This window comes from Schistocerca serialis, chromosome 7 (genome assembly GCF_023864345.2).
Source record: "Schistocerca serialis cubense isolate TAMUIC-IGC-003099 chromosome 7, iqSchSeri2.2, whole genome shotgun sequence".
NCBI lineage: Eukaryota > Metazoa > Arthropoda > Insecta > Orthoptera > Acrididae > Schistocerca > Schistocerca serialis.
In genome coordinates, this window is record NC_064644.1 from 331,154,207 (window position 1) to 331,181,953 (window position 27,747).

Below are 27,747 nucleotides of genomic sequence, written 5' to 3' on the forward strand. Positions count from 1 at the left end.
TAATTCAAAGTGATCCATGTGTCGAACGTTAACTTTATAGTTGTCAAGTATGTTACAGAAGTTGGTGGAAGTGTATGCACTTGTCTCAAGTCAAAGTCATGGCTTAAACAGGCAGGATTTTGTTCGCTTTGAGTGGAGTGTTCTGTTTTGAGATCTCGGACAGTGATTACGTACGAGTGGCACTAAGTCACCTTTCGAATGTGCCTAGGGAACCATGACCTCAGCAGTTTGGTCCCTTAGGGATTCTCACCCATTTGAACTTTTGAATAAACGACATTTCGTTAAATCTTGAAAATTCAGTGACTAGCGAACATTATTTTACACCACAAATTCATACATGCAAATAGTTTGAACTTTGTGACTGGATTTTTACAGTAAATGTAGCAATGCACTGGTTGGCCGTTAGACTCTGGCATAACCAACTCTTACAAATCCAACCACACGTTTGAAAACCCTATAAACAGCGATTTTAATCTGAGTTCGATTTGTGATTTGTGCAAGTGCACATGGAGGCTTACGAACTATTAGTTAACAGAATTTTTTGGGGAGGGTTGGGTTAAAAAGTCGAAATCAGGATTTTTAACGAATGACATTTCCGTAGTGCCAGATGTAGAAGCTCTTCCGGGGTAGTTCACAGTGAAGTGACCCCGTCGGCAGTGAAGGTTTATTTACGACTTCGACGATCTACGAGAAACATTTTGGAGTGGTCATCAGCTACTCAGTAACAGGGAGACGTGGCATAGCGCCAGTTGGAGCTGCAGCCGCTATCGCTGCCACACTGTACCTCATCACATCACACCAATATCATTCCAGCGTCACATGATGACCACCTGACAGTAGCAGACCACAGCTGTACCTTACAAATATGGAGGCACATCACACTGCATTGGAGTAGCCTATTACACAAGCAACAGCAGCAGCAGAGTCACAGTCACCACAGTTGAAGTTAGGTGTTGGCAGCAGGCACATTATTTCGTAATTTCAGCTGTCCTGCTTCCCACAGAGATAGAGCAGAAAAGCAAAACATCACCCAATGATTGTGTCAGTCAAGGATACTGTGAATCACCCTGTGAGTTTACAGATGCAAGGAAATGCAAATGAAGGTATTTTTCATAATATTTCAAGTCATTTGAAAACAAAGTTAGCGCGATGTTTGAGAAATTTTTAGATGTTGTGGCAGACAATAAAGAAACATGGATTAAAATATGGAGAAGATATTATTTTGAAAGACAAATTCAATTGGATGTCAAATGGGGGGAGGGGGTATTTATCAGATCTAATGTAATAGAACACCAACCACCATCAAGAGTTGATGCAGTCGGGACTGACTTGAACGGGGAAACAGATTCGAATGGGCAAAAGTTTGACGCTATGGATGTTGAGATGAGGATAACTCTGGCTGATGTAGAGGAAGAGATTGTGGCTAGCAATGATGAGTCCAAATCTGTTGTGATAAGTGAAGTGACAAGTTGAGCTGCAATTTAAGGTAGTCGATTTTTTTAGTGTGAGGTTAATCATGAAGACGCAATGGTCCCTTATCAGATGTTTTTGGTGGTACCGACTAATGTGCAGAATATAGCTGCAGATAATGATGTTTCGTTGCAGGAACTGTAAATGTCACATTAAATATTAATGAAGTAAAATTTGTTACGAATAATAGCGAAGTTAGCCAGAAAAACAGTAGAATAAGTAATTTACAATTACGGAGTGCGTCTGGAAATGCGGGGAGTCCTGTGATGCAGACAACCAGTGGTTACATTTTCACAGGTGTAAGCAAATGTATTACAGTAAACTTACATGTTGAAGCAAGAATTATTTTGCACAAGATATGAATGATGAATCAGGATTTATGTTTATGGAAAGATTGGGTCTTGATCAGATCTGGAAAAATGAAAGTGCAAATAAGTTTTGTTCTGATGTAGTGCCTGGCAAAATTTTTAAAAATAGAGACGGGGGGAACCTAAACAAATTAGATCTCATAATGAAGTTGTGTGGAACCAGTGTTTGGGAGAGAAACATTCACAATTAAGGGGTTTTCACAGGCAGAATCGAGAAAATCTATACATCTAAAATAGTTACGTAAGTCTGAAATCAAGAAAGGTGAGCAGCTAGGACAGAATTTGGAAAACTGAAATTTGTGGCTACTGTAGTGATAATTTTGGTAAGAAATATGACTCAGAGGTGGAATACTTACAGGCAGAAGGTTGATAGAAGGGAAGTTAAGCAAAGGAAAATTTGCAGAGGAGATACTGATGAGTATTGAGGATCAGTTGATAAGGACAGTGGAGTTGAAAATATTGGAGAGATAATATGGATTTGGCATCATTAATACACAATAAATATGTCAGGAACTAAATCCAGATGTTGAACCTGAGAGAATAAGTGTGTGCTATGGTGAAACGAATGGGTGTAGACTAGACGGTGTATGAAAATCACAATAAACGAAATTTCATACACACTAGAATACTTTGAACAACATTAAAACAGTGGGAAAGTAACGAAGCCTGTACACTAACCTCACAAGTGGATAACTGAATTACCGATATGTGCCACAAGCATGGGACAGATCAATCTCTCTGAACACCAGAAGTTAAATCTGGATACAACTGTAGGTACCTGTAAGAACATGAAAGCGCTGAAAAAAAAAGAAAAAGTTACGCCAAGCTACACGAGCATGCAGCGATCTCACCAAAATTATCGTAGTTTGCAGCTAGAGAATGGTTATCGCAAAGTAGCTTCAGCTCAGTACACAACGTCAATAAGACATCTCCGACAAGCACCGAAAAGCAGGAAACACAAGCCGTCTATAAAGTGGAGGAAATAGAAATAAAATGCCCTATCGCCATGCAACTTTGCCATGCGGGTCTGCCATTGGCCAGCTCACTCTACCTCGAAAGTGTCACATACAGACATATCTTCAGTTTACCAGCCAAAGTCGCTTACAATCGCAACCCAAGTACAGAACACATGAAACGTGCACTGATGAGCAAGAACATTATGACCAGCGGCCTACTATCGATATAAACCCTTTAGGCGACAGTAGCATCACCTGTCCAGGAATGACTGCTAGTCAGACAAAAGCACGGTATATGTAGTATCAGCGAGCGTACTGGTCGTTTGTAGAATGGGTAAGGTGTGCGATCTATCTGAGTCTGACCGGGGGCAGACTGTGATGGCCGGGAGGCTCGGCACAAACAATTCGGAAACTTCAGGACTTGTCGGGTGTTCAAGGAGTGCTGTGGTGACTGTCTTCAACACGTGGTGAAATCACGCCCAGACATCGTGGGGTTGGGCGGCCACCCCTCATTATGGATGTCGGATGTCGTATGCTGGGCAGACTGGTAACTAAGGACAGGCGGTTAACAGTGGTGGAATTAACAACAGACTTTAATGCAGAGCAAAGTGCAAGTGTGTCTGAACACACAATGCGCCGAATACTACTAATGATGGTCCTCCGCAGCTGACGACATCGGCAAGTACGACTGAAATAGGCACGTGACCATCGGGACTGGATGTTGGCGCAGCGGCAGAGCGTTGCATGGTCTGATGAATCCCTATTCGTTCTTCATCATACCGATGGGAGGGCGTCGTCTTCCAGGTTAACAGCACCTTACTGCGGGGTGGAGACAAGCTGGGATCATTCACTTGTGCGCTCATGGGTCCAATGGAGTTCGTGCAAGGCACATCCAAATGTTTTTTTCCTGATTAACCCTGGAAAGATACATAAACTCAGAATACACGCACTTATGCATAAGAAATCACTAGACTAGGCACCTTCTCAGTCACTACAATAGACAGCTGTTGCACAGATATAAGCCGCACGGGGTAGCCGCGCGGTCTCAGGGCGCCTTGTCACGGTTCGCGAGGCTCCCTCCATTGGAGGTTCGAGTCCTCCCTCGGGGTTGGATGTATGTGTTGTTCTTAGCGTAAGTTAGTTTAATTAGTGTGTAAGCCTAGGGACCGATGATCTCAGCAGTTTTGTCCCATAGCAACTTACCACAAAAAAATTTCATTTCATTTGATAATCAGTTTTCTTGTCGTTGGGTCACAGAATTTAACAATAATGAACGTATAGAAAGAGCACGTGGCTAATATGTAGAATAAACAAAACGGCAGCTATGTGAAACTGCAAAGCGGAAATACTGTCTGAACTTTCTACCCAGCAGAAAAGAGTGATTTGTGTACACTGTTCTTCACCGTCGTTTGCCGCAGCTGATCTATGCGGATAGAATCAGTCTGAGGTGGGAAATATCCACCCAGGAGATGTTGAGAACGCAGGGAAACTGATGAAGATACTGACAGGGACAGAGTCGCGTAGCATCTGCGGAGGAGCGGCTGAGAGAAAGGAGGAGTGTCTTTCCGACGTCTTTTATCGCTTCGTATGAGTTCAGCCACTGCCTACTCTCTGGGCGATTACCGCGTTTTAGCAAGAGATAAGGAAACGTAAGGCAGGTCCAGTGACTGTGCAAAATACCTCGCGGCAGATAAACCGCCGTTTGAAATAAACACCGGAGGAAATTATACGCTGGGCTAATCGTACACCATAATTCTCGTCGTCGCAACAAAAATAGAGTTTACTTACTTTTGCTTCAAAGTTCGAGCTCATCAAACAGGCATCTCGTGCCACAATGACGGACTACAAACAAGATAATACGAAGGTCACACCCACGCCCATCTAAAAATTTCTCTAAGCCTTTAATCGACAATGTGTGTGCTCCAGCCTCACTGAAAACACATCTTGCGGTTAGATTACGCAGATACGCAGAGTATAAAACCGTACATGCACAGGCAGATTGCAGTGGTGAAGATGAGGTCCTCCGTGTGCTTGCTCTTTCTTTTGGCAGCCGGTGTCCTGGGTCGCCCGGGAAGACCTGGAGCACGAGGACCTCCCAACAAATTCCCCAAGGACTTCATCTTCGCAGCTGCCACCGCGTCCTACCAGGTGGAGGGCGCCTGGAATGAAGGCGGTAAGAACTCTTTGTCTTCGCGCCTGAAACATTCGGTATTACCTACGCTTAAGCACCAGCATGTCCTTGTGTGTTAAAAGACAGAAATGCCATGGAAGACCTTTCTCATGTGGAATTTGTCAAGGTGATAGTTTTTCTCAGTAAGACATTTTAAGTGCATGAATATTGCGAAGTTCATGGAGACATTGATCTGAATCAACACCTGCAGACATTTGGTGGCAATAGTAGCTACTCCAGATATAAAATTTCTTACTAAAAAAAAATAGACAAATCGAAAAGCACGATCGATTTCGCGCACGTACAACGACTGCGGTTATTCATGCGAATTACATGTCATATGAAATGGCTGTTAATGAGGCAGAAACTGGTGTAATTGTTTAATATCTACCGGGGCCAAGTTCTTTGATAGCCGCACGGACTCCCATTGGATGGGACATTGTAAGGTTGCGAACGTAAGTTCTTCAATCGAGAACGCGAACTTATATTCAGAGAGTTGTTTGAGTCTAGTTGGGCCAGTACGTTCATGAGTCATTCGGAATAAGAGTAGTGGAATTACGTGGAGCTCAAATAGATATACGAAACACGAGAATGATGTGGGCGATGAGTAAAACAGAGAAAACCTAATGACTACAAAGACTATTAATTAATATTATTCGTGAAAGGGAAAACTACAGCATACGGAGTGGATGACATTGTCTTATCTTCAATAACTGTGAAGTCTGTTCAACCCGTTATGGTTTTTACTAATATGTGACTTGATGAATGCTTCTACTGTGTCGCAAGTATCTGCATTTGATGTGCTTCAAAAAGTCCACTCAGCTGAGACTGCGCAGTAGTGACTGAAAAACAAATGGATATTTTAATCAAATAAATTATTGTAAGTGTGCAGGAAATTTTATTATCCGTAAATTGCTGACAGTTGTGGATCATATCGTAACTAAAATATCTTGTGATGCTTTTGAATGAGGCGGAACAGGGGAAACGGTATGACAAGTATATAGGACAATGTTTGTTTCGTTGGTCGAGTATAACCTTGGGCGTAAGCTACACGTGGTGCAAAAATAAAACGGATTAACTGCCTTAAATGAAGGAAGCAGGGAAGTCAACGGGCAAATCATTACAAACTACAAGCTGTTTCAAAAGATGCATCTTATTTGACAACACTGCATCTTTCATGTGAATGAAGGCTGAAACTTGGGGTCAATTTTAACTTTCGCATCAAAATGGTTCAAATGGCTCTGAGCACTATGGGACTCAACTGCTGTGGTCATAAGTCCCCTAGAACTTAGAACTACTTAAATCTAACTAACCTAAGGACAGCACACACATCCATGCCCGAGGCAGGATTCGAACCTGCGACCGCAGCGGTCGTGCGATTCCAGACTGTAGCGCCTTTAACCGCTCGGCCACTGCGGCCGGCTAACTTTCGCATCGAAAGTAAAAGTTGACTTTGGCGCCAGCTGTAAGGTGCCAGTTCATGTCGCGTCGTTACCGGCAGGGGTCACTGTGGTGCAGCTATCTAGTTCGCTCGCTCGTTTGTTGCACAATTTGTGTTGAGTCGCGATGCCGATAACACGGCAACAAAAGTAGTTTTGCCTCCTAGGTCGCATGATCTCAAGATTTGCGACTTTTTTGTGGAGAGTAGTGAAAGACGCCGCTTACGTGCCACCCTTTCAGCAGCTTTGGGCGTATTACGACGCCGCACAGCAATAGCAGTGAACGCAGTAACTTCAGACATGGGAATAGTTTGACTATTGCCTTAATTTTTGACGGATTAACCGACAGTGGTAAATAAAACGGTCTAGACGGAACTCCGGTCAGAACTGATGTCGTATGCTGAACGTGAGGTAAAGGGACAAACAGCCCTTTTTCTGTCTTTGGTGTGAAACTTGTCTTGCTCTGGAACAGAAATTGCTATCTAAAGCCAGTGCTGGACATTCTGGACCTGTTGGAGAACGAATAGTCCGGACAGAACAGTTTTTCTTTTCTTTCTTTTGCTTGTGCCTTTTTCCCACAATGACGCAGGGTCAGCAAGGTTAAACGGATTTGGCAAGGTTAATTTAAGGGGTGGCTGGATGCCCTTCCTGCCGCCACACCGTACCCCCTGGGACGGAATTAGTGTACCCCAATTTTCTGTGTCTAGCGTAATCCATGGAATAGTGTGAATGTGTTCAGATGCCTGCAAGCCGTGCAACTGAGGCGGGACGTGGGGACTAGCCCAGTATTCACCTAGCGGGATGTGGAAAACCGCCTAAAAACCACATCCAGGCTGGCCGGCACACCGGCCTCCGTCGTTAAGCCGCTGGGCGGATTCGATCTGGAGCCGGCGCGCCTACCCGAGTCCAGGAAGCAGCGCATTAGCGCTCTCGGCTAACCTTGCGGGTTCAGTCCGATTGTACCGATATTGGAAGCAGAGTTTCTCGCATGAGACATTTACTCATTCACACAAGAAAACTGTTTCATTTAAAGAGGGTGAAGGAAGATATGCTGACAACCTACCATGAAAGACTGGAAACTTCTTTTGATGAATATATTTTCTGCTGGTATATGATGGATGCACGGCATCATGTTCATCACAAACGATAGAAAGCCTTTTGGAGTAACTTCGTAGGCCACTAATGCTGCAAGCTCCGGGAGACCTTCCCATGTTTTAATGACGTGGAATTAGTTCACTGGTCCAGGCAACTAGATCGAAGAGTCAGAACGGCTCCATCGAACTGCAGGACATTAAAATTCCGCAGAATTCCTTGTCAGATTAACGATGATAGTAACATTACCAAACTTGTCATCCAAGATGCTGATTGTCGAGTCTGTCTAAATCTCCGGCTAATTGCTATGAGGAACCTTCGAGAGTAATGAAGTGGCAGGACTGCTACATAAACTTACACCATATGTGAAATCCTTTCGTAGGACCTGAAACAACATCAGAGTCGATATTCACTTAACATGCCAAACGACGGGTTTTGGCGGGATGCTGTCCTCACATCCAAACACTTCGGGAGTGCCTACCACAGCGAATCACAGAAAAGCAAATAAGTCGCCAGGTTTTGATGGAATCCCAATTCGAGGTTACAAAGAGTACTCTGCAACATTGGCCCCATACTTGGTCTGGATGTACTGAGAATCTCACGCCCAGCTCAAAGTTCCTAGTTACTAGAAAAAAGCGCAGGTGACTAGTGTATATAAGAAGGGTAAAAGATTGGACCAGCAAAATTACAGAGCAATATCTTTTACATCGGTCTGTTGCAGAATCCTTGAACATATTCTCTGTTCGAACACAATAAATTTCCTTGAGAGGGAAAAGCTTCTGTCAACAAAACAGCAAGATTTTAGAAAGCATCATTCGCGCGAAACTCAGCTTGCCCTTTTCTCAAATGAGATCTTGTGAAACATGGCTGATGGGCAACATGCTGATACCATATTCCTACATTTCCGTAAATCATTTCTCACGGTGGCAGACTGCCAAGGTTAACGAAGGTACAAGCATACGAAACAGGTTGCGAGGTATGTGAACGGCTTGAAGACTTCTTTAGTGGCAGAACCCAGTATGTTGCCCTCGACGTCGAGCGTTCATCAGAGACAAGGATATCGTTATGAGCGCCCCAGGGTAGTGTAATAGGACCGCTGTTATTTTCTGTATACACAAATGATCTGGCGGACAGGGTAAGCAGCAGCCTGTCGCTGTTTTCTGGTGATACTGTGGTGCAAGGGAAGGTGTCGTCTTTGACTGACTGAAGGAGGATACAAGATAACTTAGATAAAATTTCTAGTTGGTTTGATGAATGACAGATGTCTCTAAATGGAGAAAAACGTAATTTAATGCCAATGAAACCCAAAAACAAATCAGTAATGTTAGAATACTGTATTAGTAGTGTGTTGCTCGACACAGTCACATCGATTAAATATGCAGGCATAAAGTTGCAGAGCAGTATGAAATGGAATGAGCATGGTAAGGAATGTAGTAGGCAAGCGAATGGTCGACTTCGGTTTATTGGTAGAATTTTCACAAAGTGTGATTCATCTGTAAAGGAGACCACATATAGGACATTAGTGCGATCCATTTTTGAGTACTGTTCGAGTGTTTGAAATCCACACCAGGTCCGATTAAAGGAAGACATGGAAACAATTCAAAGTCCGGCTGCTAGTTTGATTACCGGTAGGTTCTATCAACACGTAAGTATTATGGAGATACTTTGGGACTCAAATGTGATTCACTGCAGGGAAAGCGATGTTCCTTCCGAGGAGCACTACTGAGAAAATTTAGAGTACCGGCATTTGGAGCTGACTGCAGAACGATTCTGTTGCCGCCAACGTGCATTTCGCGTAAGTACCACGAAGATAGGATCAGAGAGCTTACGGCTCATACAGAGGCATATAGATAGTCGTTTTTCCCTCACACTATTGGCGAATGGAACACTAAAGGAAATGACTAGTTGTGGTACAGGGTACACTCCGCCACACACTATACGGTAGCTTGCGGACTATGCTTGAGTTGTAGCATATATTTCATCCACCAATACTCCTCCAACCGAATTCTTTTAATAAAACCAAATAGCGTTCTCATTCTAAACTTTTTATGATATGTATTTTCTAACCGCTAGTATCCTGAGATACATGAGCGAAGAATCTGTGCAGAGTGATATTCAATGTAAGTTGGTGGCTGGAGAACAAAATAATTACCCTCATTTAATATTTCTTCTTTGTACAATGTTTTAACTGTTGATCAATATGTGTTGCAGGCAAAGGTGAGAGCATTTTCGATCGCATGTTCCACACAATTCCAAACATCACCACCGATGGCAGCAATGGCGACGTGGCGTGTGACTCCTACCACAAGTACGAGATAGACATACAACTCGCCAAGGATATGAACGTGAGTGTTTTTCGTAGTTGTATTACTCTTACAACATAGTGGTGATCCTCTACAGAACTGTGATCTATTTTAATGTCTAGTGAAATTTTTGATTCATTATTTAACTATACACAAAATAAGGGCGCCGTAGCTTCAAAATTCGTAGGAGTCTGAAAACTGACGATGCTTGTAATGCGTTGCTTGAGATATCAACACTGATTTCAGTTTTGTAGATAAACTGAAAATCAAGAACATTATTCACTCTGTAGCCTTCAGTAATAGTAGTCTGATTAATTACATTGCTTGGCAATTGTTAAGGAATAACTGACACTTGCTAAGGAATAACTGGCAATTGCTATGGAGCAATCGGCAAATGCTGCGGAACACCCAGCCAATAATAGCAAAAGGAAATATGGAGGTCGGGATGAGTTAACTCCAGAGAAACCTGTTCATGAATATCCTGGATGCATTGGATAGTTCATGCATCAAGGTGTTTCACGAAGGTCGTCGTCGAACCTATTAGCGTGACATTCGGGCTTGTGGTACGACAACACGACTTCGAGATATCATTTGAGTAGACGAGCAGATGGAAGGCTCTAAGCTGATCGGGGTGTCACTACTATGGCCACAGTGATGGGAGCCTACAAATGTGTCATCTAGCAATTAAAAAAGGCCGCTGAAGATGAAGATGCCATGCGAAAGCATGCCCATGGTTGAAGGCCGACCACCACACCGAAAAAGGATCGATACGTAGCCCTAGAGGGGAAAAGAAAGAGACATCTCACTCTTAAGTAGATCGCTGCAGACCCTGCAGCCACTACCGCTGCCCGTGCCTCTACCCTGAACCATTTCGCTACGATTAAATCAGGCTATATTCTATGATCGGAAGCCTGTTAAATGCATCTCACTACAGTCGTGCCACGGTCGGTCAAGAAAGCGTTCGCTGGTATAAGGAGCATGTTGGCTAGGGGCAGCAACAGAGGTCCAGAGTCATGTTATTCGATAATCCTGTTTCTCTGTGACAAGTGATTCTGGCCACAGGTTAATGCGGAGAAAGAGGGGAACACGTTACACACCACAGAATGTTCATGAACGTCACTGGTATTGCCTAGGAGTTTTGGAGTGTGCAGTCGTTATGCACAATGACCGAACACCGCTGCATATCTTTGCGCGAAGTAACAGCACAGCGGTAATGCAGGCAGACTATTCTAGATCATGTCCATATGATTACGGGAGTAGTAGGTCCAGACTTGCTCTTTACGGACGACAGTGCCCACTCACACCAGAATGTTGAGGTGTCGGACCCACTGGAAAGTCAAGATATTGAACTTAACGGATTTCTCTGTATACTCTCCTGGCCCAGACCCTATACCCCATGGCTGGTATGCTCTTGGCAGACAGACTGCTCAACGAACACCGTCTCTCCTAAACGTGAAATACCTCAAAATCGCCTTGAGAGAGGGATGGAGCAGTATCTCCCAAGGACGCCTCAACACGTTTGTAGCCATTATGTGTAACAGGTGTAAAAAGTGCATTAATGGCCAAGGATGACATACTACTCACTGAGTGTCCGATATCAGTCTTTATGTCGGTAGTCTGACCAGTGTCAAGTATAAACATTGTTTATATCTGTTACCCTGCTTTCTCTCCCTCCGTTACTGTGTTTCATGTCATCCATTATTGCCTATGGTTAACTAGTCTAGCTGCTCCTTTGAAATTATCAACCAGTGTATTTATCATACCTAAAGGAAAAACACTAAATAATTCATTGCATATGACTATTGTGTGTCGTAATCGACGCCAGTATGATGTAATCATCAACCAAAGAAGTGAAAAGGATGTTAAATCAATGTCGAACATCAGGACACTTTCTGTATTGTATAAGGAATAATATGCGGAATACGATTCGTCATCAAATTCTCCGAATTTATTATCCTCAACTACAATTGCTTGGCTATGTATAATTTGATGAACGAAGCATTTCCTCTGGTACCATTCTTAAGCTACAAGTCTACCATTCTATATCATAGCCTTTTGTCAGTAAATACGCTGAGGCTTACAGAAGTGTTACATAACTAAGAGGTGAGTGATCAGAGAGCCACGGCCTTGCGTCAGTTCAGCAGTACCGATCGGCTAGCTCAGCTGGCGGAGAGTAGCTCTCACTAGGAACAAAAGAAAAGAAATAACTTTCGCAGAAGTTTAGAAAAATATCGCTTGTTTCGAAATATCGTCATGTTCTGCGAGACACAAATTTAGAATTCAGTTAATTAACTTGTTGTTTGAGGGAATAATTCAGAAAAAGCATTTTTGTAGGATAGCTGTAACTGAATGTAGCCCTCTCTTGAAAGGTATGAAATACTCAAAAATTATGAAGGTATTTCTACTAAATGTTCGAAATTGCGAATCAAAACGTAATATACTTAATCGCGCAAAAATTGCTATTGCGTTTAGAAGTGCTTATTCTATATTAATATCATGTTCTCTGTTAACAACTTTTCATAATTATAAATCGTCGTTTCACACTCAGAGCAACGGAGGAAACAATGAGTGTGTTAGCTGTTCTTGCGCGTGTGTTTGTGGGTGCTATAATCATAAGAGGTCGTCTGATTCTATGTTGAGAAAGTTTAATTTAATTATTTATGTACTTAGTTAAGCTGATCGGTATACGGTCTAAAGGCCATCGCTCACAGCCATTCAGGCTTTCCTCCTGAGGTTCTCTTTCTAAACACTGAAGCCAGTAGTAGTCGTGTTCTATACATCTGAAAAATAATAGTAATGAAATACAAATAATAGTAATAATCGTAATGGTGATAATAATGAATATCATAACGTACCTAATTGATCGATGGAGGGTGGCGGAGAGCGCTAATGCGCTGCTTCCTGGACTCGGGTAGGTGCGCCGGCCCCAGATTTAATCTGCCCGGCGAATTAGCGGGGGCTGGTATGCCGAAAAGCCTGGATGTGGTTCTTAGGCGGTTTTCCACATCCTGCTGGGTGAATACCGGGTTGTTTCCCACGTTTCGCATCAGTTACACGACTCGCAGACATCTGAAAACGTTCGTACTATTCCATGACTTCCACTGGATGCAGAGAGCTGGGGTACACTAATCTCGTCCTGAGGGGTACGAGGTGGCGGCAGGAAGGGCATCTGGCCACCCTCTGCACCTAACACAGCCAAATCAATAGTAACAAGGCCAACTCCACTTTGACGCAGGACAAAAACACCAAGAAAGACAACAAGAAATAACTAATTATAAGGATCATATTAAAAGAGGCGAAAACACATTTTAAATATCGCAGCAGTTTGGCATCTAATACCAAATGGTTACTACCAAAGGCCATGACAACAATAGGGGGAGAATAAGCTTAGTTAATTGATGGCAGCGTCATAGTAATAGCGATAAAGGATGGGGAAAATTGAAGAAACAGGAATGGTGAAAACAAAACCCGACAAGAAATAACATGAATTTATAGGAAAAAGTAGGGACGGGGTGAAATCGTCAATGCTGGACAAGGAATGTGGGGTAAAATTACATTCGTGGACAAAAAGAAGACTATTTAGTTACATCGACAGCGAATCTACATTAGTGCTAACAAGCTGAATAAAGTTAACATATCATCAGTTCGAGGAATGGTTTGAACAACACATTGCTTCATTAGGCATGGTCGTATGCCGATGCCTTCCTGCGACCTTCGAACTGACTTACACGGCCAGGTAACATATAAAAACTTAAATTTCGTTTTGATTGCTGCACGATTTTCGATTATACGTAGGCTAGTGGCCAGTTCCACATGCCTCTCCATACCGCATCCTGTGACGCGATTGGCAGAGGATGACACGGTGATCGGTCGGACACTATTGGCCCGTCCAAGGGCAGAACAGGGAACTTAACCTTTACCTTGCTAGTGAGTTTGTTCTAGAAATTAAATGGAAATGACTTACAGACTATTTTAGCGCTATAAAAGGATACATCAGAAGTTAGGAGTCCACAAAGTAAACCTAATGCTGAGTTCGTGAAAAATGAGTAGGGACAAAGTCAAACGTAATTTGAAATTCTAAGCGAGTCTGTCAGCATTGTGTTTGTGCCGCAGGTGGACGCATACCGCTTCTCCGTATCGTGGCCCCGGGTTCTCCCCACCGGAGACGTCAACAACATCAACCAGGAGGGAATCGATTACTACAACAAGGTGATCGACGGCTTGATCGCCAAAGGCATCACTCCAGTGGTAAGAGCAACCTCAGTGATCCGGTTTCTGTACCTTGACATTAGATCACTAATCAAAAGTGACGTCACACGGTGGTGTATATGTTTGTTGCAGGTGACGATGTTCCACTGGGACCTGCCACAGACACTGCAGGACATCGGGGGGTGGCCCAACCCTAGGCTGGCAGACTACTTTGTTGAGTACGCCAGAGTGCTCTACGACAACTACGGTGACAGGGTAAGTGACAAAAGAGTGTTCTGGGGTTACAAAGCCGACGTACAACTATGCATTTATCTTCTTATTCAATATTACGCTGGAATTAACTACTGAAATATAAGGAAAAAGGCATTTCCATCAACAGTTAGTCGTTCGAGACTAAAAATATGTAGCTTAATAGAAACGACGCTGTCTTGACTTAGAAAAACCAGAAGCAGAAAAAAGGTACGAGGGTTCTATTGCGATGAAATAGATGTATTGAAACTTGCAACCGTGATGGTAAGTGGGAACACAGTCTTATGACTGTCTATAAATGTGCCTCTGACTGCAAAAATGATCTTCAATTTCGTTTATTGAGCCATGATCGATTTCGGTGCCACTATCACCACCTACAGTTGCAGCTGTTCACATTAACAAGCATTTTAATGTAGTAGCGCAATGGGCCACTGTTTTTCCTTCTGACTGTCCACAGAAAAAGTCATATATTCCGAGAACTGTCGCTGTCGCTTGTTCATTTAACGCTTCTTGCGTTTGCCTTATGCCATCCGGAATCTATATCACAGTGACGAAGTAGCTTCATCAAACCTACGCTAACTCTAAAAACAACGCTGCGTGTTCTATACACACCACAAGGTGCACGCAACAGAAGTGCATGCGCACAATGACGCTATTGTATGGAGTGTAATGTGGTACAATGCTACTTGTTACTGTGTACTGGCACACCACCTTCTGTCTCACGTGCACACCACTGTATGGTCTGTGGATTTCTGTTTTCGTCCTCTAAACGTAGGTGATCTTAGTTCCATCTGCATGTGTCCCCATCTCACTGTCTGCACTTAGTAGCGCGTCAGTTGCTCAACCAGTTGTTGGTTGCAGATATCAAACATTTATCGCTCTACCACATAATTAGACTGAGGTGATATCCAATGGATTAAAGTAAACGAACATAGGATGACAGCTATAGTCCTGTTTAATGAACTAACCACGTGTTGTGTGAGCAGGTGAAGTGGTGGCAGACGTTCAACGAGCCGGCCAGTGTCGTCTTAGGCTACTCTGGAGGCTTCCTTATCGCCCCGGGCATCAACTCGTCAGGCGTGGGAGACTACATGGCGGCCTACACCCTGCTCAAAGCACACGCTGGGGCCTACCGCCTCTACGACGAGAAGTACCGACAGACTCAGAAAGGTAAATATCGTTCGTCATTATGGCTCCACTCACGAAGAGTGAAGCAAATGTGAGCCACGTGGTATTCAAACTTGAGTAACCATCTTTGGCGACCCGGTAAATGAAATTCTAAAATCTTTTAAGAAGATCTGTTTACTGTAAACGCAAGTCTCATATCACGCAAGTCATGTAGTGAGCGATCTCTACAAGTGAGGCCTACTAGGTTTGATTAGTACAGCTCGTCCAATTTACATTATACGAACCAAAGATCACAATTTGCCCTTAACAGTCACTTCACACCCTGTACGTCACTGCATCTACAACTAGGTATACACTAAGCACCTCTTTGTATGCTGGGGAGTACTTCACATCAATATTAGCCAGTTCTTGTTCTGTATATTTGCAGACTGAAGCGACGAATGAAAATTTGTACGAAGTTCGAGATTCGAACCCGGGCCTCCTGCTTACTAGAAAGGTGCGCTAACCACTACGCAACCGGGCCCAGTGGCTTTACACAACTACGTGGACTACCCTAGCACGCCTCCTCAATGCAAATTCCCATTCACGCCTCAGTCCACTCGCTATTCTCCATAAACTCGAACAGCATTTAGAGGAATTTGGATTGAGGAGCAGGGCGTGATAGGGTAGTTCACGTAGTTGTGCAAAACCACTGTGCCCGGTTGCGTAGTGATTAGCGCACCTGTCTAGTGAGCAGGAGACCGGGGTTCGAATCTCGGCCTTGGTACAAATTTCCATACATCGCTCCAGCATGCATACGTGCGATATAGATATTTGAGACCTGAAAAGGTTTCTGGAACCATACAGTCTCATTTGATCATTCCTATTCTATTCCATTTACATATGGTGTGGGTGAAAATTGATTGTCTGTGTGCCACTATAAACTCTTATCGTTCTCTCACGATCGCTGTGCAAGATAAAACAGCATTGTTGCGCAATAAACCTCGATAACTAATGTTACATAATGTAGTACTGTTAAAGAGGAATAGTAAGCTTATCTCCTAGCAATCAAAAAAGTCTCTCCCTAAAACTCTGTATCAGCTCCTAAATTTGTTGAATTCCTTTATTTTTTTTCACGGAAGCTCAACAATGCCTTACTGAGCTTGATCTTCTGCAGAACACAAGCTGATAACCGCTGATGCAGAGGTCTATCTAAATATTTATCAGTTTAGTGCTAAAACCAATCGAGTTTAGATGTTAAGACGACCGCTGAAGGCAACTAACGTTCGCGTTGCAGTCCCACAAAGAGCAGTGTAGGTTTGTTAAAAATATAATTTTTATTAGGTATTAGTTCCAATTTTGTACGTTGTGCCGCACTCAGTGCCTGTAGAATAAAGACGCACTTTCTAACACTAATCGCCGTTGCAGTACAAATTCATGGTGCAACGAATCGTTGTGAGTCGTTACGCCCATATTCTGTTTATACAGTCGTTCTGAGGTTAGCGAAATGTGGCGTCCCGGTAACCAGCAACGAGAGACGTTTAGATTAACGTCTGCAATGTAGCAGTAGTACAAAAATAGTAAATCGCGAATTGGTGAAAGGGAAGGAAGTGGTTGGAAGGGGATGGTGGTCATTGCTTTGTCCATAATTAAAATTAATATTCCTGAGCATATTTGCTCTAATAAAATATTACATCGGACAGTAACAAACAGAAATCTAATTTACAATAACTTTGTATATTATCACATTGGCATTATCCCGTTGGATTTCCCAAACACAACGACTCATATGTAGTTCTCTTAAAAACTTAAGGATCTTGCTATCACATGACATGTTATATCAATACATTGCAGAAAACCCTGATTCGAGTGCAGCATTGTTCAGCTAGATATCAGATCAATGAGATACACACTAGATACACGTCAGCACTGAGTGTGCAAGTTCTGCACGAAATGTCGAGTTTTACCAATACGCAAGACACTGCGCAGAGATTGCGCATGACATTTGCAGATAGAGATGATGACACATCTTATTTGGTTCGCCCCACGGAATTCACAAATATTTGGTCCATACAACTTGTATAACTACGAATCAGTATTACACTGTCTGATGATGTTGATGACTAATGGTTTATGTCTCTAAACACCGTGGGCATCAACGCCCTGCTACAGGCCTCAACATTTCATAAAATTGTTTCATTTCGTCTATGAGATTAGTCCTCAGCGACCTTTAATGTGAATAGGCTCTTGGCTTTTGAGAGAAGTTTGTGAATAACTTTCAAACCATCTTTGACTTCCTCTGGGTGAAAATTGGGGACATGATATTCATTTCGGTTATCTTTGCTGTCCTATCTCTGCGTATTGAATAAACATACATTTCCTATCTTTCAAAACTGTTAAACATGCTACCAATGCTTTCTACTTACATTAATTTGCTGAAACGTCGTCCACTTGTTAGTGCCTCGTGTGTTGTTTCTCTTAGCTATCGTACAGAGTGTATAACTGGCATGTATCTCTCTTATCACAGGAAAGGTCGGCATCACAATTAATAACATGTGGTATGAACCCGCCACCGACTCTGCAGCAGACATTGAGGCAGCAGAACGCAAGATGCAGTTCTACGTAAGTACCAGGAACTCTTATAACCTTTCCTGTATTACAATAAGGATGTTAGTGCCCTTCAGATGGAGGGCGAAGGCTCTGATTAACACGGTGTGCCATAACATTACTTAAACAACCTGCCATCCAACGTTAATTCCTGGCTAAATCTGAAGAACTGTTTCTTCAGCGTTTCATTCATTATGAAACAATGTTCTTAGAACCGCTCTTGTGTTTTGCTTTTCTAATAGTGATCAGACGATGTTAAGTCATCAGGTCCAAAATATACTGTTCAAGACGAAATGCAACCCACTGAATGACTTTATTAACATTGTTTATATTCCTTATAGTCACGAATCAACATACTAAGGAAAGCTACGCTCTATGACAAACAAGCTACGTACCATGAAGGAATTATCCAAATGGAACAAATGGAACGGAAATCGGTAGATGGGTTGTACACGTACAGACAAACAAATGATTGCAATTTCAGAAAAATTGAATGTTTTCTTCAAGAGAAAGTGCTTCACAAATTGAATTCGTCACTAGCGCGTAGGTTTACTTCTGGTCCTTATGCAAGCAGTTATTCTGCTTGGGATTAATTGGCAGAGTTTCTGCTTGTCCTCCTGAGGGATATCGTGCCAAATTATGTCCAATTGTTGCGTTAGATCGTCAAAATCCTGAGGTGGTTGCAGGGTCCTGCCCATAATGCTCCAAATGTTTTCAACCGGGGAACATCCGGCGACCTTGGCGGCCAAGGGAGGGTTTGGCAAGCACGAAGACAGGCAGTAGAAACTCTCGCCGTGTATTATAAGCCCAGGATGTCGTGCCATGAAGGACACCCAAACAGGGTATAGAAGTACCTAGACCTAACTAATCTAAGGACATCACATACATCCACGCTGGAGGCACGATTCGAACCTGCGACTGTAGCAGTCGCGCGGTTCCAGACTGTAGCGCCTAGAGCCGCTCGGCCACCCCTGCCGGCAACTGCCATTCACTTCACAGTGGTTTACAGAGTATAGATGCAGATGTAGATTTATGCGCATCTGTTGGCTTCACCTACAAACAAATAAATCGCCACTTTCAAGCTTTACTTATGTGTATAGCTACCCTACAGGCCAGCGTTCACGATCCTTACGGAAGTCACATGCCACATAGTACAAAGATCAGGGGCGAAGGAAAAGTCTGTACAGTAATGGACAACGCAACAGGACCATGCCTGGAAAAGTACTGTGGTGTTCAAAGGAATTTTCATATTGATGACTGCTTTACTGTAGTCAACACTCACTCACAGCCTATTTCATTAACAGAGTTTGTCTGCAGCTGTATCACAGAAAACCCCAGAAGGGTCCAGAAGAACAGAAACTGTCGCAGATGATTCCAATTGATAAGTACTGCAAGCGAGCAGCTTGCTAGAAGGGTCGAATATAAGTCACATGAGGTCAGCTTCACATGCCTTAATTTGTAGCATGTCACTACTGGACATGCCCATGTCGTCAATCGTCTCCTAGGTTCCGCATTGACAGTGTGACCAACACTTAATTACTTTCAGTACTCTTTCCAAGACTAAAAGGAATTCCATTCTTTTTGCCAAAATCATTTTTCGCATTCCAAATATATGCAACTACACTCCTGGAAATTTAAATAAGAACACCGTGAATTCATTGTCCCAGGAAGGGGAAACTTTATTGACACATTCCTGGGGTCAGATACATCACATGATAACACTGACAGAACACAGACACATAGACACAGGCAACAGAGCATGCACAATGTCGGCACTAGTACAGTGTATATCCACCTTTCGCAGCAATGCAGGCTGCTATTCTCCCATGGAGACAATCGTAGAGATGCTGGATGTAGTCCTGTGGAACGGCTTGCCATGCCATTTCCACCTGGCGCCTCAGTTGGACCAGCGTTCGTCCTGGACGTGCAGACCGCGTGAGACGACGCTTCATCCAGTCCCAAACATGCTCAATGGGGGACAGATCCGGAGATCTTGCTGGCCAGGGTAGTTGACTTACACCTTCTAGAGCACGTTGGGTGGCACGGGATACATGCGGACGTGCATTGTCCTTTTGGAACAGCAAGTTCCCTTGCCGGTCTAGGAATGGTAGAACGATGGGTTCGATGACGGTTTGGATGTACCGTGCACTATTCAGTGTCCCCTCGACGATCACCAGTGGTGTACGGCCAGTGTAGGAGATCGATCCCCACACCATGATGCCGGGTGTTGGCCCTGTGTGCCTCGGTCGTATGCAGTCCTGATTGTGGCGCTCACCTGCACGGCGCCAAACACGCATACGACCATCATTGGCACCAAGGCAGAAGCAACTCTCATCGCTGAAGACGACACGTCTCCATTCGTCCCTCCATTCACGCCTGTCGCGACACCACTGGAGGCGGGCTGCACGATGTTGGGGCGTGAGCGGAAGACGGCCTAACGGTGTGCGGGACCGTAGCCCAGCTTCATGGAGACGGTTGCGAATGGTCCTCGCCGATACCCCAGGAGCAACAGTGTCCCTAATTTGCTGGGAAGTGGCGGTGCGGTCCCCTACGGCACTGCGTAGGATCCTACGGTCTTGGCGTGCATCCGTGCGTCGCTGCGGTCTGGTCCCTGGTCGACAGGCACGTGCACCTTCCGCCGACCACTGGCGACAAAATCGATGTACTGTGGAGACCTCACGCCCCACGTGTTGAGGAATTCGGCGGTACGTCCACCTGGCCTCCCGCATGCCCACTATACGCCCTCGCTCAAAGTCCGTCAACTGCACATATGGTTCACGTCCACGCTGTCGCGGCATGCTACCAGTGTTAAAGACTGCGATGGAGCTCCGTATGCCACGGCAAACTGGCTGACACTGACGGCGGCGATGCACAAATGCTGCGCAGCTAGCGCCATTCGACGGCCAACACCGCGGTTCCTGGTGTGTCCGCTGTGCCGTGCGTGTGATCATTGCTTGTACAGCCCTCTCGCAGTGTCCGGAGCAAGTATGGAGGGTCTGACACACCGGTGTCAATGTGTTCTTTTTTCCATTTCCAGGAGTGTATTTAACTTATGATCATCTGAGACAGTATGCATGGAAGAATTACTACTTAAGATTCTGCACTTTGGCTACTGATTTCACCTAAGGAATTTATGTTCCAGTCTGGCCTGTACAGTCACCCGATTTTCACGGCCGAAGGAGACTGGCCTGAGGTGGTGAAGCAGAGGATTGCGGCAAACAGTAAGGCTGCGGGCTACCCCAGGTCCCGACTAGTGGAGCTCACACCGGAGGAGGTGGAATACATCAGGGGTGAGTAAACGACACCAGCCACAGCTAGTGCGCTTTGCTGGGCTTGTTCGTGCTTGAATTCTGTCCATTATAAAAGGTTCTTCGAAAGTACTTTCAGGGTTTCAGATGACCACAGCATGAAAACATCAAGAAATACGAAAAAACTTCTCGTATCAGCGGATATAGCTTGTCTCCAAGTTTCAACTGGTAATATGCGCCGTGCCATAGTTGGAGAGCGCAATACTATCGGCAGGTATTTCAGAATATGGCATGTAATAGATTGATGGGTGCATTTCTTGTCGCTGAATTCGCTAAATGAAAGTCAGTTGTGACGTTCAGCGTCAGTTTCATGCCAGATATCGTTTAAAATCTCCAACGGACAGAAGAATCCATGAAGGTAAGACGGATTCCGGTAGACTAGCTGCTTATGTAGTGTGAAGGAAACAAACTGTCCAGGACTATCAGCAGAGACAGTGAGCAACTGTGGGAATCGTTCGTCAGGAGCCTTAAGAAATAGTCGACACATGCGAGCAGAGAACTGCAGATACCACAGTCAAATGTCACCTCATCCTATACAATCGTCTGCTTGTGAAACCATACTGGATTCACTTGCGTGCGCTGACTGCTCGGCAGAATGAGCTTCGTCCTATATTTTGGAATGACTTGCAGCAACACAGAAATCGGTTTTCAGTGACAAAGCCACATTCCATGTATCTGGTAAGGTGAATTGTCATAACGTTCGTGCTTTTGGCACAGAAAATACATAAAAAGATTATAGAACATATTCATGATTCACTTACAGTTAACTTCTTGTACGCCATATCCTCTTCAAAAGCTTTATGAACCATTTTTCATTGCGGAGAAAATTGTGACTGGTTTCATGTACTTGGTCACACTGCAGTAATGGCTTATTCCACCATTACAGCAAGACAGCGGAGATTTCATTTTGCAACATGATGGTTACCTCAGTGTCGAATTGCTTCAGCGTTGGATTGGTCATACTTCCTATCATAATGCTCTTCTTCTCCAGTTGTCCCCACAGTCATCTGTCTTTGATTTATAATTGTGGGTTATGTAAAAGACAGTCTGTTCCTGCATCTGCCATCACTAAATCTGAATAAGTGACAACGAAAGATAATTAGTGCCGTCGCTGATATCGACCGTGACTTCTTGAGATCCATATGTCAAGATTTTGGCTAAAGTATTGACATTTGCCACGCAGCAAGTAGTGCTTATACTCAGCACCTGTAATAAGTTAAAAACTTGGAGACATGCTCTCGTCACTGATATGTGTCTCTTTTCTGCATGTCTTGCAGTTTTCGTGCAGTCCTCTTCTGAAAACGCAGAGATAATTATCAATACTCGTGTTGGAATGCCAAACACAAATCACATTTCTACAGCTAGGAGTCATAGGGGACCGAGCTACTTACACTCAAGTAATTCCTCACTCTTTTTCCTCAAACAGGAAAGACTCTCACAATGGAACAGTACATTTCTTAATAAGAAACGTTAGGGAGCAATCATACCCAAACCGAAAGTTCTATCTTGATATTGCTGCCATGCACTTAGGAAATACTGTAAAGTTTTTCTGTATTTTACTTAGAGTACTCCACTGTTTCAGTTGCTTTGCGGGGCCAGACTTTTCTCAGGTATAAATGTTATGAATAAGGAATTAACATCATTTTATTCTTGGCAAAATATCGAAGTGGAAACAAGGTCAAAATGCAGGGAAATGTATTCTTTTGGACGACATGAAGCGATAATAGTATCTTGAGCTTCGCTGTTAATGAGACTCTGTTGGATTCAATTATGTTATACAAATGTCAGGAGATGAAAACATGGAGAGGCATGAAGTGACTGATCATGTAGGTACAGTTTGTATAACTTGAGCTTCATACTTTGATTCACTGATAATGCTGATAAGTCTTTGACCTGTCACTTCCAGAATTGATTAAGTGTATACAAAGAAAGGTGGAGTCTCAGCTTTATTTGATGTGCACATGAGTATGCGAGAAACTATTTAAAATCTCTACTAACATAGCCTCACGGGAAATAGGTAATATCTCGCACATATCTTCAATGAGAATTCCAAGAACTAGTAACTGGGGTATGATCAAGAAACAGGCTCCGGCATTGGATGTTCCATTCTCGTAGATACAATACAGATAAAAATTAGTCATATAACTGGACATTGAATAGTGTACAAACAATCAAGCAACTAATGCTCTATCCGTAAATGGAACGAAGGATCTTCTGCATATTGCAGCTAAAGGACTAACGTTCCTATGCCGTGTACAGCTATTATCACAGTATAAAAACACATAATATGTTCTCTAAGAGTACCAAACAAGTACTGCCTGTTATCTTCATGAACTGATAGTGAATTTATCTTGTTTGTAATAGTTATCAGTCGCTTTTAAGATTTTGACCCACAAAAAATGAATGGGTGAATTTGTCGGGTATAAAAATTAGAAATAAACCACATCATTTCAAACTCATGTATATGTCAGTATTGCAGGATTACACCATTCTACCTCACTGGTTACCATTGGGTGTTATAGAGTATTCTTTTGTTTACATTACTGCGAAATTTCTGCCCTGGAACCGTCAACAAATGTTTGCAAATCTATAGCCCACAAAAAATTGATCTTCAGATAACACAATGATAAGAACGAAAATGTGCAAAGACACAGGACTATAGCGACGTCTCGCGATAATACTTTACAAGCATTTGAAATTAGTTTCGCAATAGAAATTGCACAGTAATGAAAACAAGATAAACAGATATTTTAATTAATTTAATAACAGGTAGTGTGGTGATCTTGCCTTTCAGACTATTTTTGGTGACCGTGAACCTTGACGCAACTGAATATTTCGCGTTTTCTATCGATAGGAGAAAAATCTGTCAGCTTGTGCGATTTATGAAGTATTTTCTCGGTCCGTTTGTTGCATGGTTAAACAAACTTCTACATTTGTGAAAATGCTGTATCAGCTATAAGTACGTGTGTGACAGTGTACTGTCTTATTTCAGGCACGTCTGACTTCTACGGACTGAACCACTACACGGCCAACCCAGTATCAGACGGCTCCAGCGGCTACGACCCCTCCATGGAATTTGACGCGGGCGTCGTTATCGGGGAATACACGGACGCACCGCAGGGGGCATCCACCTGGCACAGGGTTCGTAGCCTCGCTGTACAGAGAGTCACTCATTTCTGTCTGTCTTGTGCTTTATATCTCTGCTCTGTGATGCATTTACAGAAACCAAACGAGAAACTTGCAAGATAGTACACACAACGTCCTCGATTATTTGTTGTATACAGTGTGATTCAAAAAAATTTAAACGAACTTTGGAGGTAAGTTCCTTACGACGAAAGAAGAAAAGACATTCATATAATCATATGTGCGAAAATCCTTCGTTTTCGAGTTATTGATGGAAGTTAACATTCAACGACTTTCCAGGTGCAATCTAACAACAGCACTTAGCTATGCAGCCGTTTGACTCATTGCAACCTAGATGGTGTTTTCTTGCCAGGGAGACTTATTTACATTCGTCATTCGTCTGTCTTCAACGTGTCCATTGTGTGTATTTACTAGAAGTACCGAGTTATCTAAAACTGCTCCTTTCAAACATGACAGGATGTTTATTTCGTGAGCGGCCACACATGATTTTTACATACAACCACACAAATGTTACTATACACAAAGCCGCACATCTGCGTTAGACGACTTTTCCAGAGCGAAGACAACTGAGTCATCCAGCCTCTGGTGCTGTGTATCGGTGCGTTGCCGAGTTCAGATCCTTAGCATCACAGGTTGTTAATCGAAAAAGACCACGTGTTGCTTATACGCTTGACAAGAAAAATCACATTCTACGGGCTATCGAAGAAGAGCCTGACATCAGCGCAAGACATGTTGCCCTGGCATATCGTACTTCTCCAAGGTCAGCATGGAAGATTCTTCACGAACCACTCACGTATCCGTACCATCTTCAACTTCTGCAGGCCCTCACGCCTGTCGATCACGCACCAAGGGAGAACTTTTGCCAGTGGTATGTCGCAATAACTGCCAATCCATTGTTTGTCTCTTCAGTTTTGTTTATAAACGAGGCAACGTTTAGAGGACGTGAAACAACAAATTTCGGCGACCAAACCATATGGGACGATCTCAGTCCTGATACTACAATACAGGCTAGAATCAACATCAGTTTAATTGGATGTGACTGTCTGGTAGGGTCCTACGTTCTCCAAGTATGTCTTATGAGATCTGTCTAAAGGGACTTTATTCAGGACACTCCAACACCTAATAAAGGATGTGACCCTGCAAACAAGAAGAAACATATGGTTTATGAGTGACGTAGCTCCAGCACATTTAAGTCTCAGTGTAAGGGATGCACTGGCTGGTATCTACCGTGACGGATGTACAGGTAGAACAGAACCAGTTCCAAGGCCTCAACGTTCCTCCGACCTCAGTCCTTTGGATTATGATCTTTGGGGACATCCTAAGCAATTGGCCTACGCAGCATACCCCCCTCAGATGCATAAAAATCTTCAATGACGTATCAGGGAAGGCTGAAAAACCCTTCGAAACCATCAGGCAGTATTTGTAATGGCGCGACAGTCTATGTTTTGACCAGTGCATGCGTATTTAGAAGCAAGAGGGGACGTTTCGAGCATTTATTGTGAGTTAGTGACTCGATGAGCTTCGATTACCTAAGCAGGAAGTGTTCATATATAACTTGAAAACGGATTTTCGGACAAACGTTGATGTGAATTTTTTTTCTTATATTGGTGAAAGGGACCTGTGTGAAAGTTTGTGGAAGTATTTTTGAAACACCCTGTATATCCCAGTTTCCTATCATCTCTACAGTTCGTATATCCTACAGCTCCCTCTAGTACCATGGAAACTACTCCCTGATATGTTAGCACACTTGGTCTCGTCCTACCCTTTCTTTTACTCAGTATTCTCCACATATTCCAGTACTCGTCAGTATCCCACAACCCATGATTCACTTCCATTCTACGCTATACTCCATATGCAGACATTCAAAAAATTCTTCTCCAATCTGAGACCTATTTTGAATACCACTGGACTCCTTTTAGCGAAGAATTCCCTCTTGCCTGTGATAACTCGCCTCTTACATCCTCCTTGCCTTGTCCGACAAGCGTTATGTGTCTTGCAAGATGGCACAGTGTCTTCCCCCCGTCTACAAGTTTATCGCATGTCACATGTCTGCTACATGCAATATTCTGCAGTAGCTTCACGTTTTAAACAATAAAAGACAAGGCAAAGGGAAACACCTGAACATTTCTACGATGTTATCCTTCATGCCAGAACGTCTGATTGCCACGTTACTCTTGCAGAGCACTCCTTGGGCCTTCCGCAAGCTGTTCAACTGGCTCGCCCAGCAGTACCCTGGCTACCCGATCTTCGTCATGGAGAACGGCTGGTCCGACACTGGAGAACTCGAGGACCAGGGCAGAATAGACTACTACACGGTGTGTACTCTGTCCATCTGTTTTGATGCAAAGGACATTATCAGAAACTTATGCTGTATTTCTTCAGCAGGTTGTCAGTGAGAATTTTTTGGAAAAGTAGAAAATCCATACACAGGTCACATTTTTTGAAAAATAGATGAAATTATTGCTGTTGCGTAGCATATAAGGAGACACTGTGGACATGTCACACTCACAAATATTTCTCAACAACATTTAAAAAACAATTATCGTGTTATTTGTGAACATTGTAATAGAGCTCTCTGCAGTGGGACTTTGAAAATGTTGCACTACACCATCGTACCCATATTTACATGAAACAGATAAACAGTGTTTGTTTCGTTTTTTCTATTAACGTGGTTCCATCATCTTAACCATTACATATATTTCATAGCTTCTATTTATTAAAATATAGGTTCATTTGTTGTTAACAGAGCTACTTGGCTGAGATGCTGAAGGCTATTAATGAAGACGGCGTCGACGTCATAGGCTACACAGCCTGGAGTCTGCTGGATAACTTTGAGTGGGGCACAGGATTCACGTAAGTAATTCTAGACAAACGTGAGCAATTGCTCTCAAACATTGTTATTACTACTACGGGCTATGACGTTCTCGGAGTATCTCAATTAGACAGCATAAAAAATTTTACTAATTCCAGGAGTACATATGCAAGATATGTGTCTTGTAAACGTAACTGCTACGTGCACATCTGTTATTACACCCAATCATGTATATGTAACGTGATAACTAAAAAGATACACTAATTGCAGCCATAAAATGCTTTCGCTTCATGTGCAGCTTGTTTAAATATTATACTTTTCTGTTGTTTCAGGACAAGATTTGGACTTCACTATGTGGACTTTAATGATCCGGATCGCAAAAGGACGCCCAAGGCATCCAGCAAGGTCCTTGGACAGATCTTCAAAACGAAAACACTTCCAGCTAAATACCTGAAGTAATGCCTGAGAATGTGTGCACTGTGGAAACAATAAAGAAACTGTGTTAATTACGCA

At 43.3% G+C, this 27,747-nt stretch overlaps 1 protein-coding gene across 1 annotated transcript; it reads left to right on the forward strand.

Moving 5' to 3' along the window:
- Nucleotides 1-4,780: 4,780 nt before the first annotated feature.
- On the forward strand, nucleotides 4,781-27,693 carry LOC126413055 (myrosinase 1-like). The gene is made up of 11 exons (XM_050082953.1): nucleotides 4,781-4,967; nucleotides 9,707-9,840; nucleotides 13,912-14,046; nucleotides 14,140-14,262; nucleotides 15,243-15,426; nucleotides 17,891-17,985; nucleotides 21,113-21,260; nucleotides 24,271-24,419; nucleotides 26,603-26,737; nucleotides 27,169-27,275; nucleotides 27,567-27,693. The coding sequence occupies exons 1-11, from the start codon at nucleotides 4,781-4,783 to the stop codon at nucleotides 27,691-27,693; spliced, it is 1,524 nt and encodes a 507-aa protein (XP_049938910.1).
- Nucleotides 27,694-27,747: the final 54 nt, after the last annotated feature.

What these genes read in the sequence shown, in the direction of transcription:
- LOC126413055 (XM_050082953.1), top strand. Translation starts at nt 4,781, where the DNA reads ATGCACAGGCAGATTGCAGTGGTGAAGATGAGGTCCTCCGTGTGCTTG. An exon ending in GGGCGCCTGGAATGAAGGCG is followed by an intron (nt 4,968 to 9,706) that starts GTAAGAACTCTT and finishes TATGTGTTGCAG; the next exon opens with GCAAAGGTGAGAGCATTTTC. An exon ending in GGGCATCCACCTGGCACAGG is followed by an intron (nt 24,420 to 26,602) that starts GTTCGTAGCCTC and finishes TTACTCTTGCAG; the next exon opens with AGCACTCCTTGGGCCTTCCG.